This window comes from Coloeus monedula (genome assembly GCF_965178545.1).
Source record: "Coloeus monedula genome assembly, chromosome: 5".
In the NCBI taxonomy this organism is placed as follows: domain Eukaryota; kingdom Metazoa; phylum Chordata; class Aves; order Passeriformes; family Corvidae; genus Coloeus; species Coloeus monedula.
The window spans coordinates 69,619,942-69,635,059 of record NC_138785.1 but is presented as its reverse complement, the minus strand read 5'-3'; the positions used below and the strand labels follow the sequence as shown (position 1 = coordinate 69,635,059).

The 15,118-nt window shown below is 42.0% G+C and overlaps 1 protein-coding gene across 2 annotated transcripts in view; it reads right to left on the bottom strand.

Annotated features, from left to right (window-relative positions):
- The window catches only part of KDM3A (lysine demethylase 3A), a 29,688-nt gene extending 22,000 nt beyond the window's left edge, over nt 1-7,688 (bottom strand). For both annotated transcript variants that reach the window (XM_082282192.1, XM_082282193.1), the window contains exons 1-5: nt 7,631-7,688; nt 7,029-7,217; nt 4,361-4,510; nt 2,068-2,178; nt 407-509 (exon numbers count right to left, since the gene is read on the bottom strand). In XM_082282192.1, coding sequence (XP_082138318.1) covers nt 407-509; nt 2,068-2,178; nt 4,361-4,510; nt 7,029-7,199 — 535 coding nt within the window. In that variant the 5' untranslated portion in view covers nt 7,200-7,217; nt 7,631-7,688. The remainder of the gene's footprint in view (nt 1-406; nt 510-2,067; nt 2,179-4,360; nt 4,511-7,028; nt 7,218-7,630) is intronic.
- Nucleotides 7,689-15,118: the final 7,430 nt, after the last annotated feature.

The window sequence follows — 15,118 nt, the reverse complement described above, 5'->3', positions numbered from 1 at the left end:
AACAAAACTAACAATTTTAAATTTGACTAAAAAAAGAAGCCTCTATACAACACCTGGAAGTTTTCACAAACAAGCAACAAACCGGGAAAAAAAAAATCAAGTTACTGAAGCAATAAACAACTTGATATTACTTTGTTCAAAATTACTTCATGTTTGATATATTTCACAAATACCAGGCCACCTAGAAATGCTTAAATTACATACTCTTACTAAAGAAATACCTGAAACTTAAACATCTACAATCCTTCACATTTTGCATTCACAGCTGTGAGAATAAAATCAGTATTCCTAAAAAGCTTTTATCCCCTAGAACAGATTACCAATTAATTAAACCAACACTGCAAGGATTTCCCTTTGGACTTGAGCATTTATTGCCAGAGTTTTCCACTCCACAGTATGTTTGTACCTTGGACCAAGCGTGTCTCATCAAGGTGTTTCTTAACCAGAGCCTGAATTTCTTCATTTACATTTTGATCATCCTTAAGAGAAAGCCTGGAACTGTCCACATCCTATTTCAGGGAAAAAAAAAAGAACTGAAGTTTCCATTCAGGGTAATGCTTTTAACAAAACCCTGCAATATTTAAAAACAAGATGGCAGCAATTCATAGAAATCCAATTCTCATTAATCTGTGTCCCATCAGTTCTAGGATGTTGGATTGGAGGCAGACATCAATTTCTTACCACTAATTTGCAATAAGCATCTGCAAGACAGACTGAAGTGAGTTCTCCAGGTCCACTTTAATATGGTTCTGAAAACAGCCCAGCTTTGTTGTACTACACTGCTAATGAGCACTGATTTTAATTGAACCATCCATTCTTAACTTAGGATTTTAAATTCTCAGAAGCAGCAACATATTTGTCCAGAGCAGACACAAATGAAAATACTTCATGTTTCTATTTATGATAATGCCAGGATGCAGTCCATTTAAAGACACCATTATAAAACGTTTATAGGAATGAAAACAGAGCTACATACAAATTATTCAGTTCTTCAGCATAATGTATGCATATTATAGTATTTTTTTCCTCTCGAATTCTTGACTGAGAACTGATTCTGAAATGGAAAGGTCAGAGCAAGTTTCCACCCAAGACTCAAGAGTGCTTATAAGAAAATGCTTTGGGGTTGGGTTTTATCTTTTTGTCCCAGGCACTGCTCTGGTATTTGTAAGAGGCAGAAGACTGAAGAACTAGAAGTCAATAAACTCTTATTCAAGATGGCAGTAAAGCAATCTTCTCCACTGCAGTGCTGAGATAAGGATTCTGCATAAAGAGATCTCTACCCTGCTGTTGAGCCAACACAAGCAAGACAACCACCTACAACTCAAATTTGGCTTTTAGTGACTCTCTTGTCAGTTTCTCTAAAGGACTTGAGCATTTGCTGACTGTTAAAAAGTCAAAGTAGAACACTAATGATGGCACTACTTGCAGTCTCAACATGGGACATCCATTACTATTTTTATTTCAGATTGCTTACAGGTCTCAGGAATAGTTTCCTAAAAAGGCTAAATCCTGTATCTTTAGCAGACACTATTCCTTCAAACACCTGCCCAGCCAGTCACAAGGGACAATTGTTTCAACCCATCTGTACCTAACAAACTTTCCTCTGGTGCTCAATAAAGGGACTACAATTCACCCATCTCATTTACATTCTGCCCAATTCCTCATTTGTTTAGGATTAGTAGTGATGTGCTTCTGTTAAATAGCAAGATTTATGCCAGGCATTACTGTGCAAAGAGTTGCAGGAACAACAGTCCTGTTCAAAAGAAGAAAGGGAAATTATTCCAGGTTATCCCCCAATCAGCATGATGCAACTGCTGTCCCCTGGGCTGAATAACTGTCCTGGCAGACTCCCTCATCCAGCTCTCCTAAGTGACCATGTCCTGAATCAGCTTCAGCAGGTTTTAAATCAGACACATTACATTCAGAACTGATATTTATGAGTCACAGAAAAACACCTACAAGTTTTTACCCATCTGAAGTTTGCATTTAGATTACATTAACTTGCTATATCTTAAATACCAAGACAAGAAATTCATCTTTCATCTTCACAATGCCATTCAAGGTTACCTGGATGGGCGTCAAGAGGTCTTTAGAAAGAAAAACACACTTCTCTTCACCCAGATAGCGCACTGAAACCAGTGATCCCATTCCAGCTTTGTCCACTAAGGACTTGTAGGTCTAAAAAAAGTGAAAAACATGCTCTCAGAGAGTAAGAATATTTCATCATTCATCATCTGCATTTAAAAAATTACTTTAATTTTGCTTCTATTTCTCTGTTAAGTTACCACACCTACACACAACTCGTGAAAACAAAACTAGTTTCCAATAAAACTTCTAATACACACCTAATGAAAGAGTTACTGGACTCCACCTGAAATTCATTTCATTTATCAGCATGAATTAGGAATTCAATGTAGGTGGCTGTCATTAACAATTAATCAATCATTCATCTCCACATGAAGATTTTATTAATACAGTAATTCTAATTGTAGATATATTTCTAACAATCCTCCTTATGGTAGACTGGGGAAATAACTAGCAAATCAATGAATGTCTGCAGCACAGTTTACACTGAAGTTCTGAAAACTTGTGCAACACTAATAATACACCAAAACCTTAATTTAAGCACATGTGATGGCTTGGACAGCCTCACTGCGATGCAATGATGAAGCTGTGTTCAGGTATACCAAAGGCTTTAACAACAGATAAGAAACAAAAATTTCCTTCACAACCTTCTGAACACTTCCTAACACCTTCAAAGTTCAATTTTTTCTAGTGACAGTAACAGATCTGAGAGGAAAGGCACCAGGAGCCTAAAACAAAAGAAGTGGCAAGAGTAACTCCTCCCTACCTGAAAGGTGTAATTGAGCCCCATTTAAAAAAAGGAAATTGTTCTGATAGGGGAAGGCAGCCTTTCTTTCATCACTCCTTCAAAAACTCAGACACTCTCTTGTGTTCACCTCAGCTAGGACAGCACTGGCAGAGGGACAGGACCCCCAGAGGAGGGGACATGAGTCTCCCCAGAAGTAACTGGGCATTCCAAGATTTCTACAAAGCTACTCCATTCATCAGAAACACTCTCCCATATACTTGAATCAAGAAGTTGTGATCAAATTTTAAATAAATTAATCCACACACCTCTTCTGTGACCTCTGCTTTCCTTCCTTGTGTGATGATAAAGGGATAACAAGTCTTTTTTTTTTTTTTTGCCAAGGCAAGCTCCAGCACTGGCCTACATTTGAGCCTACATCTTCCTCTGTGAAACGAGCTTTGGAACATGTACCCTGCATGAACTGATCCGTCAAACACATCAGGAGGAACACCTTATGCCAAAACTGAAGACAAGTATCCAGTAAGAACTATTCAGATACTTGGAAATGGACAACAGCTAAGTTTAAATAAGGACATTTTCAGAACAAGCTATCAGCAAAATTTAACTGTGGAACTGCTGATATTAATGCACAGCCCAGTAAATAAAATTAAGGATTTATATTTCCTCCCATTCGATTGGGTGCTACTTCCAATAAATATCTAGATTGACTATGCTTAACGAAAGACCAGCTAAAACTCAGCAATATGAATTACAATGCACACTTTATACCTAGCAAAGTTAATAGCATTAAAACACAGATTACAATTTCAGCATAATTCATGTTCAGCAACTTTACATGTTTGCATCCTCACTTCTTGCACTATTTTCTTGAGTAGCAATATCCAAAGTAGTCAAGTACAACCGTACTGGCTAAATACATTAAGAAATGTTCCCTGTTCACCTCCCCTGGCTAATGCTCCTATTCAGCCATGCATGGCAGGTACAGAAAGCTTAGTTCCCTCCTTGTACAGTGTAGCTCAGGTTTTTGTGTGCAGAAAATCTAAATCTCACAAATCATTTTTGCCAGGCGGGCATCACGTAAGTCACTTGAATTATTTTTTTCTCAGGATCAAGAATCACCACACTTGATGTAATTAACAGTACTTGAAGCAGAGTCAAATAAAAATTTAAAATAAAACACAGACTATCCTTAGAAACCTATTATTTACACTTTTTCTCTCTAGTCTCAAAAGGAATTTTGTGGAAGAAACAAAACATGAGACTAGAAAGAGAATGAATTAACAGTGTACAGAACAGCGGTCTAAGGGAGAAGCAAAGTCATAAAAATACATTCTTGTGTCCACAGGCACAACACACCAACTTCAAATGCTGATGAGCTCTGTCAGTTCAAGCTGCACAATAAGGTTTTCTCCCTTCACAAGACACCCAAGACTGAGGCTGCACTTGAGAAATTCACACTGGTGACAACACTGTCCCCAGAAGGTGGAACTGCAGGAGCAAAGTGAGTCAAGCCAAGAGTGTACTTGCCATCGCAGGCCACTGAACAGGAGGCATGGATTGGGTTTTTCTTTCAGCCAGAACCAGCTTTTGCTCCACCAGGAATGCTATCATCATATGGCTGTAGACTTCTATCCATCTTCGCTTTTCCCATGATTCATCATCAAATTCTACGCAAATCTACAGAAAGGAAGCAAAGTGAATGAGTGACTACCTATAAAATCCAGACACATTCAACATGAAAAAGATAAAACCACCAATTCACTCAAAAATAAAAAAATCATTGAAAGTACTTATAATTCCAGCATGATTATTGCCTGTCACATAATCAAGCAATCATTAAAGCATCCAAGGCTGACCCAGTACTTTTCAAGTAATAGTCAATGTTAACTGGTTTATCATCATTACTCTCACATGAAATATTAGTATCTCCATTTAACTTTACAACTTCCCATCTCAAAAAGTTCTGTGCTGCTCAAGAAGAGCTAAACATGTTAACACTGTTACTGGTGTTTACAAGCAGGGAAGAATACACACACCCCTAAGAAGTCCACTAAAACTAAAGGACTGCCTACAGCAGTGGCACATAGATCTTCCACAAACTCTAAAGCACTGGAATAAAAAAGCTGGGTTTTTTCCAGAAATATTTTAAAAATACCAATCCCAAAGAATAACTTCAGCCAATTTATTCAAAGCACAAATGACAGAAGGACAGCAAAGGTGATTAAATTATGCAGTGTGAAGAAGGTAATCTCCTGTCTGCTTTTAACTGCAATTTATCCTTAAGAATTTCAGAAGCAAGTATGTAAATTTTTCAAAAGGAAAACAATTTCATGGCAAAAATATGATGGCGTGACCATTGTCTTTGGGACAGCATTACCCTAATTTCAAAGGCAACATGGGAGATCAGCAAATGATTGGGAAAGACCACAAATACAACTTGGCCTGAATACAGGAACTGGAACGTCTTGGTAGAGAACTCTATCTTGGAAAAAATCGGAATTCTCTCTTCCCAAAGAATACAGCGATCCAGCTTAAAACACATTTCACAAACAGCATAGAAATCTCAGCTGAGTGAATCTTAGTAACATTTCCTGGTGTTTTATTGTCCCTCTCATGGGAAAGGCAAGTGAAAACATGCACACAAACAGCATTACCACAGCCAGGAGTCATAGAACTAATGGGTGCAGAAATGAACTCAGTAATTTTGAGGTGCACAGAAACAACGAAAGAGATAAGCAAGTAACTACCAGAACCAGAATAGCTTGTTTTGTCTACTCCATCAGTGCTGCATACACAGGAAAACACTTGAGAAAATAATTTCAACAGCAGGTGACAACCCTTCCATACAAAACAAAAATGGAAAAAAATACTTCTATTTTTTTTTTACAGTAGAAATACTTACTCCCCCCTCTCAGTCCATTACTATTTTGGGTCTATCATGCTTCCACAAGAGCTGTGGGAGGAAAGGAGGTGGGATGTGTTTTGGTACAAAGTTCTCCACATTTCCATTGTCCATTCTGCAACTCCTTTAACACTTCAACTGGAGAGCACATCAACTCGATCGCTTCTGGCAGAACCGTAACCAGCTACAAAGCTCACAATACAGTCCCCCTCAGCACCTGCTTCTTCTTCTTCTTTACAGAGAAAGTCCTTAAGAGCTTTCTGCACCAACAACCTCCTCCTCGCTACAAGCACGGCACAGGGCACAGCCCCGCACCCAAAAATGGACGAAGATCCACCCCCGCCGCAGATCCACAACAACAAACTGATAACAAAGTTTACGCTTTCAAGAGCGAGTTAGAAACACCCACAGTTCCTTTTTGTTTGACAAGGAAGGGGCGCTTCTTAGGTTAATCAGAGGTCACCAAGTTCTCACTAACAAAAAAGAGGAAAGGAGACAGTTTAAATGGAAAGATGGTGCTGCTGTTCCTGCTGTCACAGGACAGCCACCGAAGTCCTCCGTAGAAACAAGGACAGCGCTCCAGATGCCGCTGCTACAATGGAGTTTTGTCCTTGGGGAGTAAGCACTCAGTCTGTACTCCAGTAAGTGCCCAGACATGGCTGAATACTTTTAATGACTACAGCTGCCAAATAAAGCCCCGTAACAACTTCACAGTCAAACCGTAAACACCGCTTGACTTCCACACAAAATACGCAGCTGACCAATTACACCACGTTGCAGCAACTGACTGTGTGTTCAAAAAACCACTTGGTAATCATTAATAAGAAGAGGCCACCATGAAAGAAGAGTCCGAGGGACCTCCAACACCAAGCATGAATTTGGTATGATTTTAAAACCTAAGTACTTGTTCATGACCAGCTACTGCAAGGAACAGGAAAGAAAAGTCACCAATCCCAACAATACTGGAGAGCTTCGGTTTCAACTCTGGAAGCAAAAATCTGTTCACAGCTAGCAAGACCTTAAACTACGTTTAAGAAATAAACCATAGGCATAGTGGGTGTGGTAAAAACCTGCTTTTCAAAATGCCGGTGGAAGAAAGCACATTTATAATTAGTTAAGTTCCGGCATTAGTACACGGGGGGCACTTGAGCAGGGGTGCGCGTTTCCAAGCGTGTTGGCCAAGACGCCCTCTCCCCCCGAGAACAGCATGTGCACACACGTGTATGCACACCCACACCAACTTCCCCGGTCACACTCTCGATTTCGCAGGTCTCTCTGAAAGTTCCCGGTTACCTTCAGGTCTTGTTTGGATATGTCCGTGTGTGACACAGCCCGGATCCTGCCCGACTTCCAGGGCCATTCCGAGATGAGGCTGGCGTCCCACGTCCTGTCCTCCTCCTCCGACAGGCAGAGGAACCTCTTCCCTACGAGCAGCGACCAGCTCCCCTCGAGCCTCAGCACCATTTTAACTCATCGGGAGGCCTTCAGCGAGGAAAGCGACGGAAGGAGGAGAGAAATACACAGGGCAGGGCGGTGAGCGCTTCCTCCTTCCTCTCCCGGCCCTCCCCCCCCCCCCCCCCCCCCGCTTCTCCGAGCGGCTGCAGCCGGACCCCCGGGCACCCACAGGTCGCCCCCCCGCCGACAGTCCTGTTAATCACTGCTCGGAAGGGGGGAGGGGGGGTGGAAAAGAGCAACAGAAGCTATTTCTAGAATGGCTGCAGCGCAGCTCCCGACCATTCCCACCCCCGCCGCCTCTTTGTTCCCTCCTCCGAGCAGCCGGAGCGCCGGGCGGCAGCCGAAGGGAGGGAGCAGGCGACCGGGCCAAGCTCCTTCCGCCTCACCAACACCCCGGCCTGCCCACCCGGGCAGCCCTCCAGCCCTGCCCCTGCCCTCACCTGCTCCCCCCCGGCCCCGCTGCCGGCGCACCCCGCAGTCACACCGGGCACAGGTCCCGCTCCCCTCCACCCCCCCGCCCCGACCGCCGCCGCGGCCAAGCGACACTGTCGGCGCCGCGCCGCGCACACGCCCCCTCACCCGTGCGCGCGCCCCCGTCCCGCGCCCCTATTGGCTACTCCGCGGATGCAGGGCGGGGCCGGCGGGGAGCCTCCTGCCGCGATTGGCCCGGAGGGGCGGGGCCCGCGCGCCCGGCCACGCCCCCGAAACCGTTGCTCAGCAGATGGCGGATAAAAAAATAAAAACGATATATCCTTCCGCTTGAGCGCCGAGGAAAGGAGTCCCTCGGAGCCAGCTCGCGGAGCGCCCGCAGCCGGGCCCCAAGGGAGGCACGGACACGCGTTGGGCCGCGGTGCCTCCCCAGGTCCGTGTTCCCGCCTCGGGAGCGCCGAGCCTCCAGCTATAGGAACAGCGTTTGGAGGTGGCGGAGGGATCCGAAGCGAGGCCAGAGGGTGTGATACGACCCCTTATACGTGCAGCTCGCGGCGTACTCAGATATAGCACAGGGGGCGGTGGCACCTGCGGGGCGTCTCTGCGCATGCGCGCGGGGGTGGGGCCAGCACCTGCGGGAGGCCCGCAGGCCGCCATCTTAGCATGCTAAGGGGAATGGGGACAGGCGGGCCCTGCGGGGCACGGGACAGGGCACGGGGCGAAACAGCACAACTGAACTGCGTGCCCGAGGTTCCTGGGGAGGATGGCAGGCTGTGGAGGTGCTCCAGCTGTGGTTGATGTAGGTTGTGGAGTTGTATCTAAAAGCAAATGGCTTCCACCAGCTCAAGCCTTTAACATGAGACCTCTTGTGTTCTTAGGAATAACAAGGCGAGATGACAGAATCATAACTTTTTTGGTTTGGAAGGGATTTAGTGCCTCACTACCCTCACAGGGAAGAATTTCTTCCTTACATCTAATTTAAGGCAGTGCTTTTCAGCTGAAAGCCACTCCCATAACCAGCTACAGAGAAAGAAGGAGTTTAACAGAGAATATGACCGTGATCTGGGTGATGGTGTTCAGCACTGACCCAAAAAGACACGCGTACTCATCTACTGTAAGACTTTCCACTAGAGCATGTGGGAGGAAAAGACCAAAAGTGCAGAAAGTACCCAAAGCAAAGAAGCTGTTGACTCATCCAGTTTACTAAAAACTAAGAGTGCTCAGCTTGTGCTATCTCCAGGGCTTTCTATCACCAGGGATGTCTGAGCTTCAAAAACCCCCATCAGAGTTGGATATTCCTGCCATGTTCTGGTCTCATCCTCCATTTTCTCCAAGAATATATTTCCACACTTAGGTTAAATGTATTTTTAAAGCCTTTCCCACCAATTTGCTTCACCTGATCACTTGCCTACTACATTAAAACAAACACACTCATGTATGAAATCAAAAGGCACAAAAAATTCCTCACCTGCCATGATGAGGAAATTGCTGTCCTTCACTCCATGGAAATCAGACAGTCCAATTTCCATGATGACTTTAGGGAATCTCCAATGATTTCTATCAATGAGGTGAACCTAGTAATCGGTACAATTTTCAGCAGGGACAAACAAAGAAATAAAAGTGAATAATAAAAAATTGATGGATCAGCAACCGTGTGCAGTCTGAAGAACTACTCATTAGCTGGCACTGAAAGAGAAACAGCTATGTTTGCTTCTCAGATGTAAATATACACTATATAGACCAGACCTGCAAAGTGGAATTTGTGATAAGATAGTGTATAAAGCAAGCTACATGTGAAAGTACCAAATTACTTGTTTCATCGTAAGCTTTAGGCTCGTGTAGCAGTGACAGTACAATTGACACATCACACCATGTAGGTGTTGCATAACCTCCTTATTTAAAGCCCTTGGTTTATGTGCAGAGAGAACACTTTGCCTCAAAGAGTATATGATTAATACATGCAGGAAGAGGGATGTCAGGCTATAATGAAGCAATATTAGTCAATGCAATAGATAAAACTGTTGGTAGCACTCTGGTTGCCTAATAGTAATTTTTTTCCCATTAGCATCAGAATAAGGGAAAGCTTTAAGGAGAAATTTGAACGACAACAACATGAGTTTTGTGAATGAGCAGCTCCCACATGCAAAGAGTGGCAGGGAGGTTGGTCAAAGATGTTTTAATGTTTTGGATAGGTCCTGGCTCTTGAAGGCCAAGAGTACGTGGTGACATAGTACATCAATGCCCTCAAAAATGAACTTATATAGGAAAGGATGTTAAAAGATCCTCTGATGAAAATACAAGATTCTAAAAGTATATCAAATAAAATGAATTGGCAGAGACCAGAAGAGATGGGGAAGCAGACAGAGCACAAGTTAACAGAAGCCTGGACAAAACTCAATCATCCAGGGTACAAACAAGCTTTCAAAGTCCTGAAAGAGTAGAGGTATTCAGAACCTAGGGGGCTAAGTAGAAGCCACATAACTGAAGATATTTTTCTTTTGAAACAGAGAAGGTAATCAGCTGCTTGCTTCCCTTCCTTAGGATTCTAAATTTTGTGAAGTTAAATCAGGACCAAATATCTTTATTAAATTATCTAGCTTCTTCAAAAGTTATAAATTAAAGGTAACCAGTAAAGTCCTGGGTCAAAAAGTGAAATACATAAAATTTCAAATTATGACTTTGAACATCTCTGAATTTTCTGCATCGTTTAAGAACATGTTTCCCAGTATTACAACCATACAATACAGGACAAAACTACTGTTGTTTTTCTTAACTGATTATTTTATCACCACCCGCAATAGTTTCCACAAAAACGAATGTCTACTAGAAATATTTTGCTTGTATATGCCCACCTTCAGTCCATCAAGAGAAACATCAAAATGTTCATAAATAAGTTTCAGACTAACCCTATGATAATGGCACAGGTGCAGCTGTCTCACTCTGCATTACTTACCTCTGGAAAACACAACGTCTGTTGAAGTACCTGCAAAACAAAGCAGTGTGGTAAATAAGCAGAAGTGATTAAACCTCAAAACAGCAGGTTTCAGCCTGTTCTTCTGCCTGCAAGAAGTCTTGAGCATAATTTTTTCCAGCTGGCCTTACCTACTGTGTTGAACTGGTAATAGGTAAGCCTTTATCTCCTACATGAGAAAGGAATAATCTCTGCAAACAGGAGCTCTTTAAACAGTAACTTCAGAACACATTTGAATAAATTCTTCCTTTCAGCCACCATTAAGTAACAGAAAATTTCTGTTGTGCAAGGTACCACTAAGAAAAAAGCAGAAGAGGCTTTGAGGTTTGAATTTAATTATTTGAATTTAACAGTTCAGTTTAAATTGGAATTCAGCAATAAAACTCAATTGCCAATTTTATGCCTAAACAATTGCACATTCAGGCATTTACGCCTACCTCTCTGCATATAAAATCTGGATGTGCTATTCAAATATTTGTGCTTGAAAATTGGCCTCCCACTACCTAGAAGTATTTGATGTCACAGGCACTGCAAGAAAGGGACGTTTCAATCAGACAAGGGGCTGTAGGTAACGTTAACTGTCATGGCACGTGTCATCTCCAAAGGTGTTTTCTTTATGGGGGAGCAGATTGTTTTTCAGGGCTCTCCTTCATTTCCAGGCTAAACCTACTGATGCCATGATGATTTTTTGTCTTTTCTTTTGTACATGTTTTATATACCTTTTCATAGCTTTTTGTATTCTTACTGGTTTTTAGCCTACATTCTTGGACTTATTTTGTTAAGATAGGAGACTGAACATCTTAGAAGCCCCAAACACCAAGGCCCCCTCCAGAACACATTTTGTAAACTAAGATAGGACCATCCAGGGGAAAGCTTCCTGGGGGAGGGAGGCTCACTCAAGCCTCTCGTTGGGGAATCTTTGATAGGTATGCTAATTGGTAAGGCCTGTAATGTTATACCCGATCTATCATGGGTGTGCATTGCGGGGTGCATTTCAGCGCATTCTACCTGGACATCGTGCACCTAAGGATCCTTAAAATAAATACTGAGGTAAAACCCCTTTTTCCCTTCTAACCGTGTTTGGTTCTTGATTTTAAGACCAGGAAAAGACATCACTGCAAGTGTGTGTGCAGCTACAGCAAGCAGTGATCAGTGCAAGATGTTATGGACACCGGGTTTTAAAATCTCTACTGTAGCAACATTTAAGGGTCTCCATTCTTAATCAGAGGACCTCTGAATAGGGAGCTGTACAAGCACAGAAGAGGAATATGGAATCCTTTATGTTCTAGTAATTAATGATGGAGGTGTAAGGACATGTAATTAAGGCTGGAAGTGCTTATGGCCAGGCTATGAAACCACCAGCTGTGCTGACAGCATGGTGCCAATAGCACCAAGGTTGTGGGTTCAATCCCTATAGGGACATTCACTTCAGAACGGCACGTAGTGATCTTTGTGGGTCCCTTCCAACCCAGAATATTCTGTAAACTGGTAATGGGGCTTTGGGAGATAAACCAATAACTCATTTCTCCAGTATGTCCTGAGATGTGGTGCTAAAGAATGAGTAAAAACAGACTGCCAGAAACTTTCTTATTCACTAGCACCACAGTGATGTAGTTAAATTACTCCTTAAGTAGCTAATGTAGATCAGTCACTACTCGTATCCAACCTGGCTCTAGTTATAGCAGGAAAAGATAAAAGCCGGTTTGAGCTCTCTGCTCAGGTTCAGCCACATTACCTCAGCACACCTCACCTGGATCAGCTTTGCAAGAGTGGCAAGACTGGTTCCAAGTCTTTTTTTCCGTGATTATCTCTTTACATAAGTTAAAATAAAATAATTCATGCCTAACATTAGTTAATATTGTCTCACTGTCTGAAGCTGAAGGAAGCACATATTTTGATACAAAGTACATTTTGGTTTTATGTAATTAAATTTACTTGCTGAAGGAAAAACTCTATGAGAAATGCTGGCCTACTGTTTTCCATTCCCATACATATTCTGCAGTGGGGACTGTCTTTTGCTAGCAATGAGTTAGTAGGACTTTGATTTGTTATCCCAACTGCAGAAACAGGAAATTGTGAGAGAACTCTTAGGATGATAAATTAGGATCAATTATTAAATTTTAATTGACTATTAATTTAGCATTTAATTATTTAATTGGGTGTTAAGTATTGTCTGGGGATTGGAATTAGATATTAAATTTTGCGGATTAATTCTAAAGTTAAATTAGCATTTATAGATAGAGTGATGCAATAACCTTTACAAAGTAACCATGAACAAATATTAGACCTCAAACATGGTGGGTAATTCTATGCTGGTTTTGTTTTTCCTTGACTGGAGGAAGAAGGCCTATTGTGGAAAAAAAAAGCCTTTTCCCCTCTGGTACTAATACATTATCAGTTAATAATTCAAAGAGTTTGAGGTATCATTCTTCATAAAAGAATGCAAATCAATATTATCTTGATATATGTAGTTGAATCAAGTCTTAGAAACCAGCACCACAACAGGATTGTCTTGGTGATGTACAAAAGGAGACACTGAAAGGTGGGTAAAGAGATGCAGTGAACTTTAAGCAACATTGTTTAATGATCTGAGGAAAGTTGTTCTTTGTTAATTAGCTTTATCTCCAGAAGCCTTACAACAAAACTGAAAACAGAACGTGTTACTCATATTTTGCTACTTAATAATGTCCGGTCTCTATCATCATTGAATTAACATTACCTGGCTTTGGCAAAGTTAGACTTCACACCATTCCCTGCCTGTGCCAGAGAGGTTCTTACAGCTTATTTCAAGTCCCTCCTGCTCTTTCTTTTAAATAGATCTGTTTTGTGATAGAGTGTCTTCCCTTGGGAGAAAACGTACACCTTTCTCTTGTGGATCTGACAAGAGATTTCAGCAGCTCGGGCTCCTGGGCATGTGTGGGTGTGAGGTCAGTGAGTCCTGTACTAGTGATAGACATTGTTCTAATTTTGAACTACCCTGTTACATGCTTTTCTAAGATCATTTGGACTGAATTTGCAGTGCTGCTTTTGATTTTTCAAACCCACATCTTGAAAGTTCTCTTTCAGCACCTGTAATTTAATGCAGTTTTTAACAAAGTAGTGAACATGTGAGAAGTAGTGATCGTTGAGTTAAAAGTATGTGCAGTTTGGACAAGAACTTAGACTGTTCTTGAATGTGTATTCACTTAAAAAGAGGCTCAGCCTCTTAGCTGGAGGAAGGACACACTGGAGAGTGATCTCAGTGCATGAATCTTATTGATGGACTGCAAATCCTTCCACCCCCACAGAGGACACCAGCTCTCTTGCTCTAATTCTTCTGTCCTGTCACTTACCAACTCGTCCTTGAACTGGAGCAATGGATATATTGTGTGGTTTACCTGCTACTGCAGTAACTTTTCATGTCAAGGGTCAACTGAGAAATAATTCCCTTTTTTTAAAATTCTGTACATTGTGCTGATATCCTGTTAACAAAGCTAAAATAATGTATCGCTGAAGCTAAAAAATATAGAAAAATTGAAATATTAAGAAATATTAAGATCCCAGATACTGGTGAATATAGAACTGGGAATATTTAAAAGTTGCATGTTGCTAAATGTGACCTAGTTGGTACAGCACAGAACTGGGAGCCAGATCTGGAATCCAACACTAAGTGTGTCATAAGGCAGATCATTTAATTCACCTCATTTCTCTGTAAGTTGGGGATAACAGTAATCATTCTTATGAATTGCTTTGTGTTGTGCACCTGAAAGATGATGAGTATTATAGCTACTAATTAAACATCATTTTAATCTTCAAATTTACTTTCCCTGTTAAGCTTTAATAAGTGTTTATGCTCCCTTAATGCCAGAGAGGAAAAAAAGCATGATTGTGAAGCAGCTGCTAAGAATTTTTCCCAGAAGATATTTAATGTTAAATTGGGATTGAGTCATCTGTTTCAGATAAAGGGGCAATGCAAGAAGTAATATGTGAGAGTTGAAACTTTGAGTAAAATACATTCAAAGCAGAATCAGAGCAGCTGACACCCCTGTTCCATGAAACTGGCTCCCACCCCCCCCCAGTACCCTCTGTCCAGAAATTGGAAATGGGGATTGTAATTTCTCTTTAGCTTAGAGCAAATGTAACAGTATTGCTTAAAAAGAGTTATAGCTGCAGGTTACAGATTGTTCCTGTTGTTCTCTCAGTGTCGGCTCTCCTGCCATGTGCAGAGGTCTCTGCATCTCCAGCCTGGGAGAAGGGAGCACTGGGCAGTTCTGAGGCCACTGGTACTGCAGTGGACTCCAGGCTGAAGCCTGCAGTGCAGCTGGGCATTGGTACTGGCACTGGTAATTACAGCACTCAACTGTTTGTCATTGTAAACCACGTAGTGATTTTCTACTCCTCTCTGTAAGGTTCTCTGAGTCAACCACATGTCAGTGAAACTTCAGAGTGTCTTCCCTAGTCTCTCTTCACAGCTGTCAGAGATTAATGGCTGCTCTCCAAACCCTTGGCTTTGATGGTAGAGTTTTGTGCCTAAAATTAAAACAGTGGT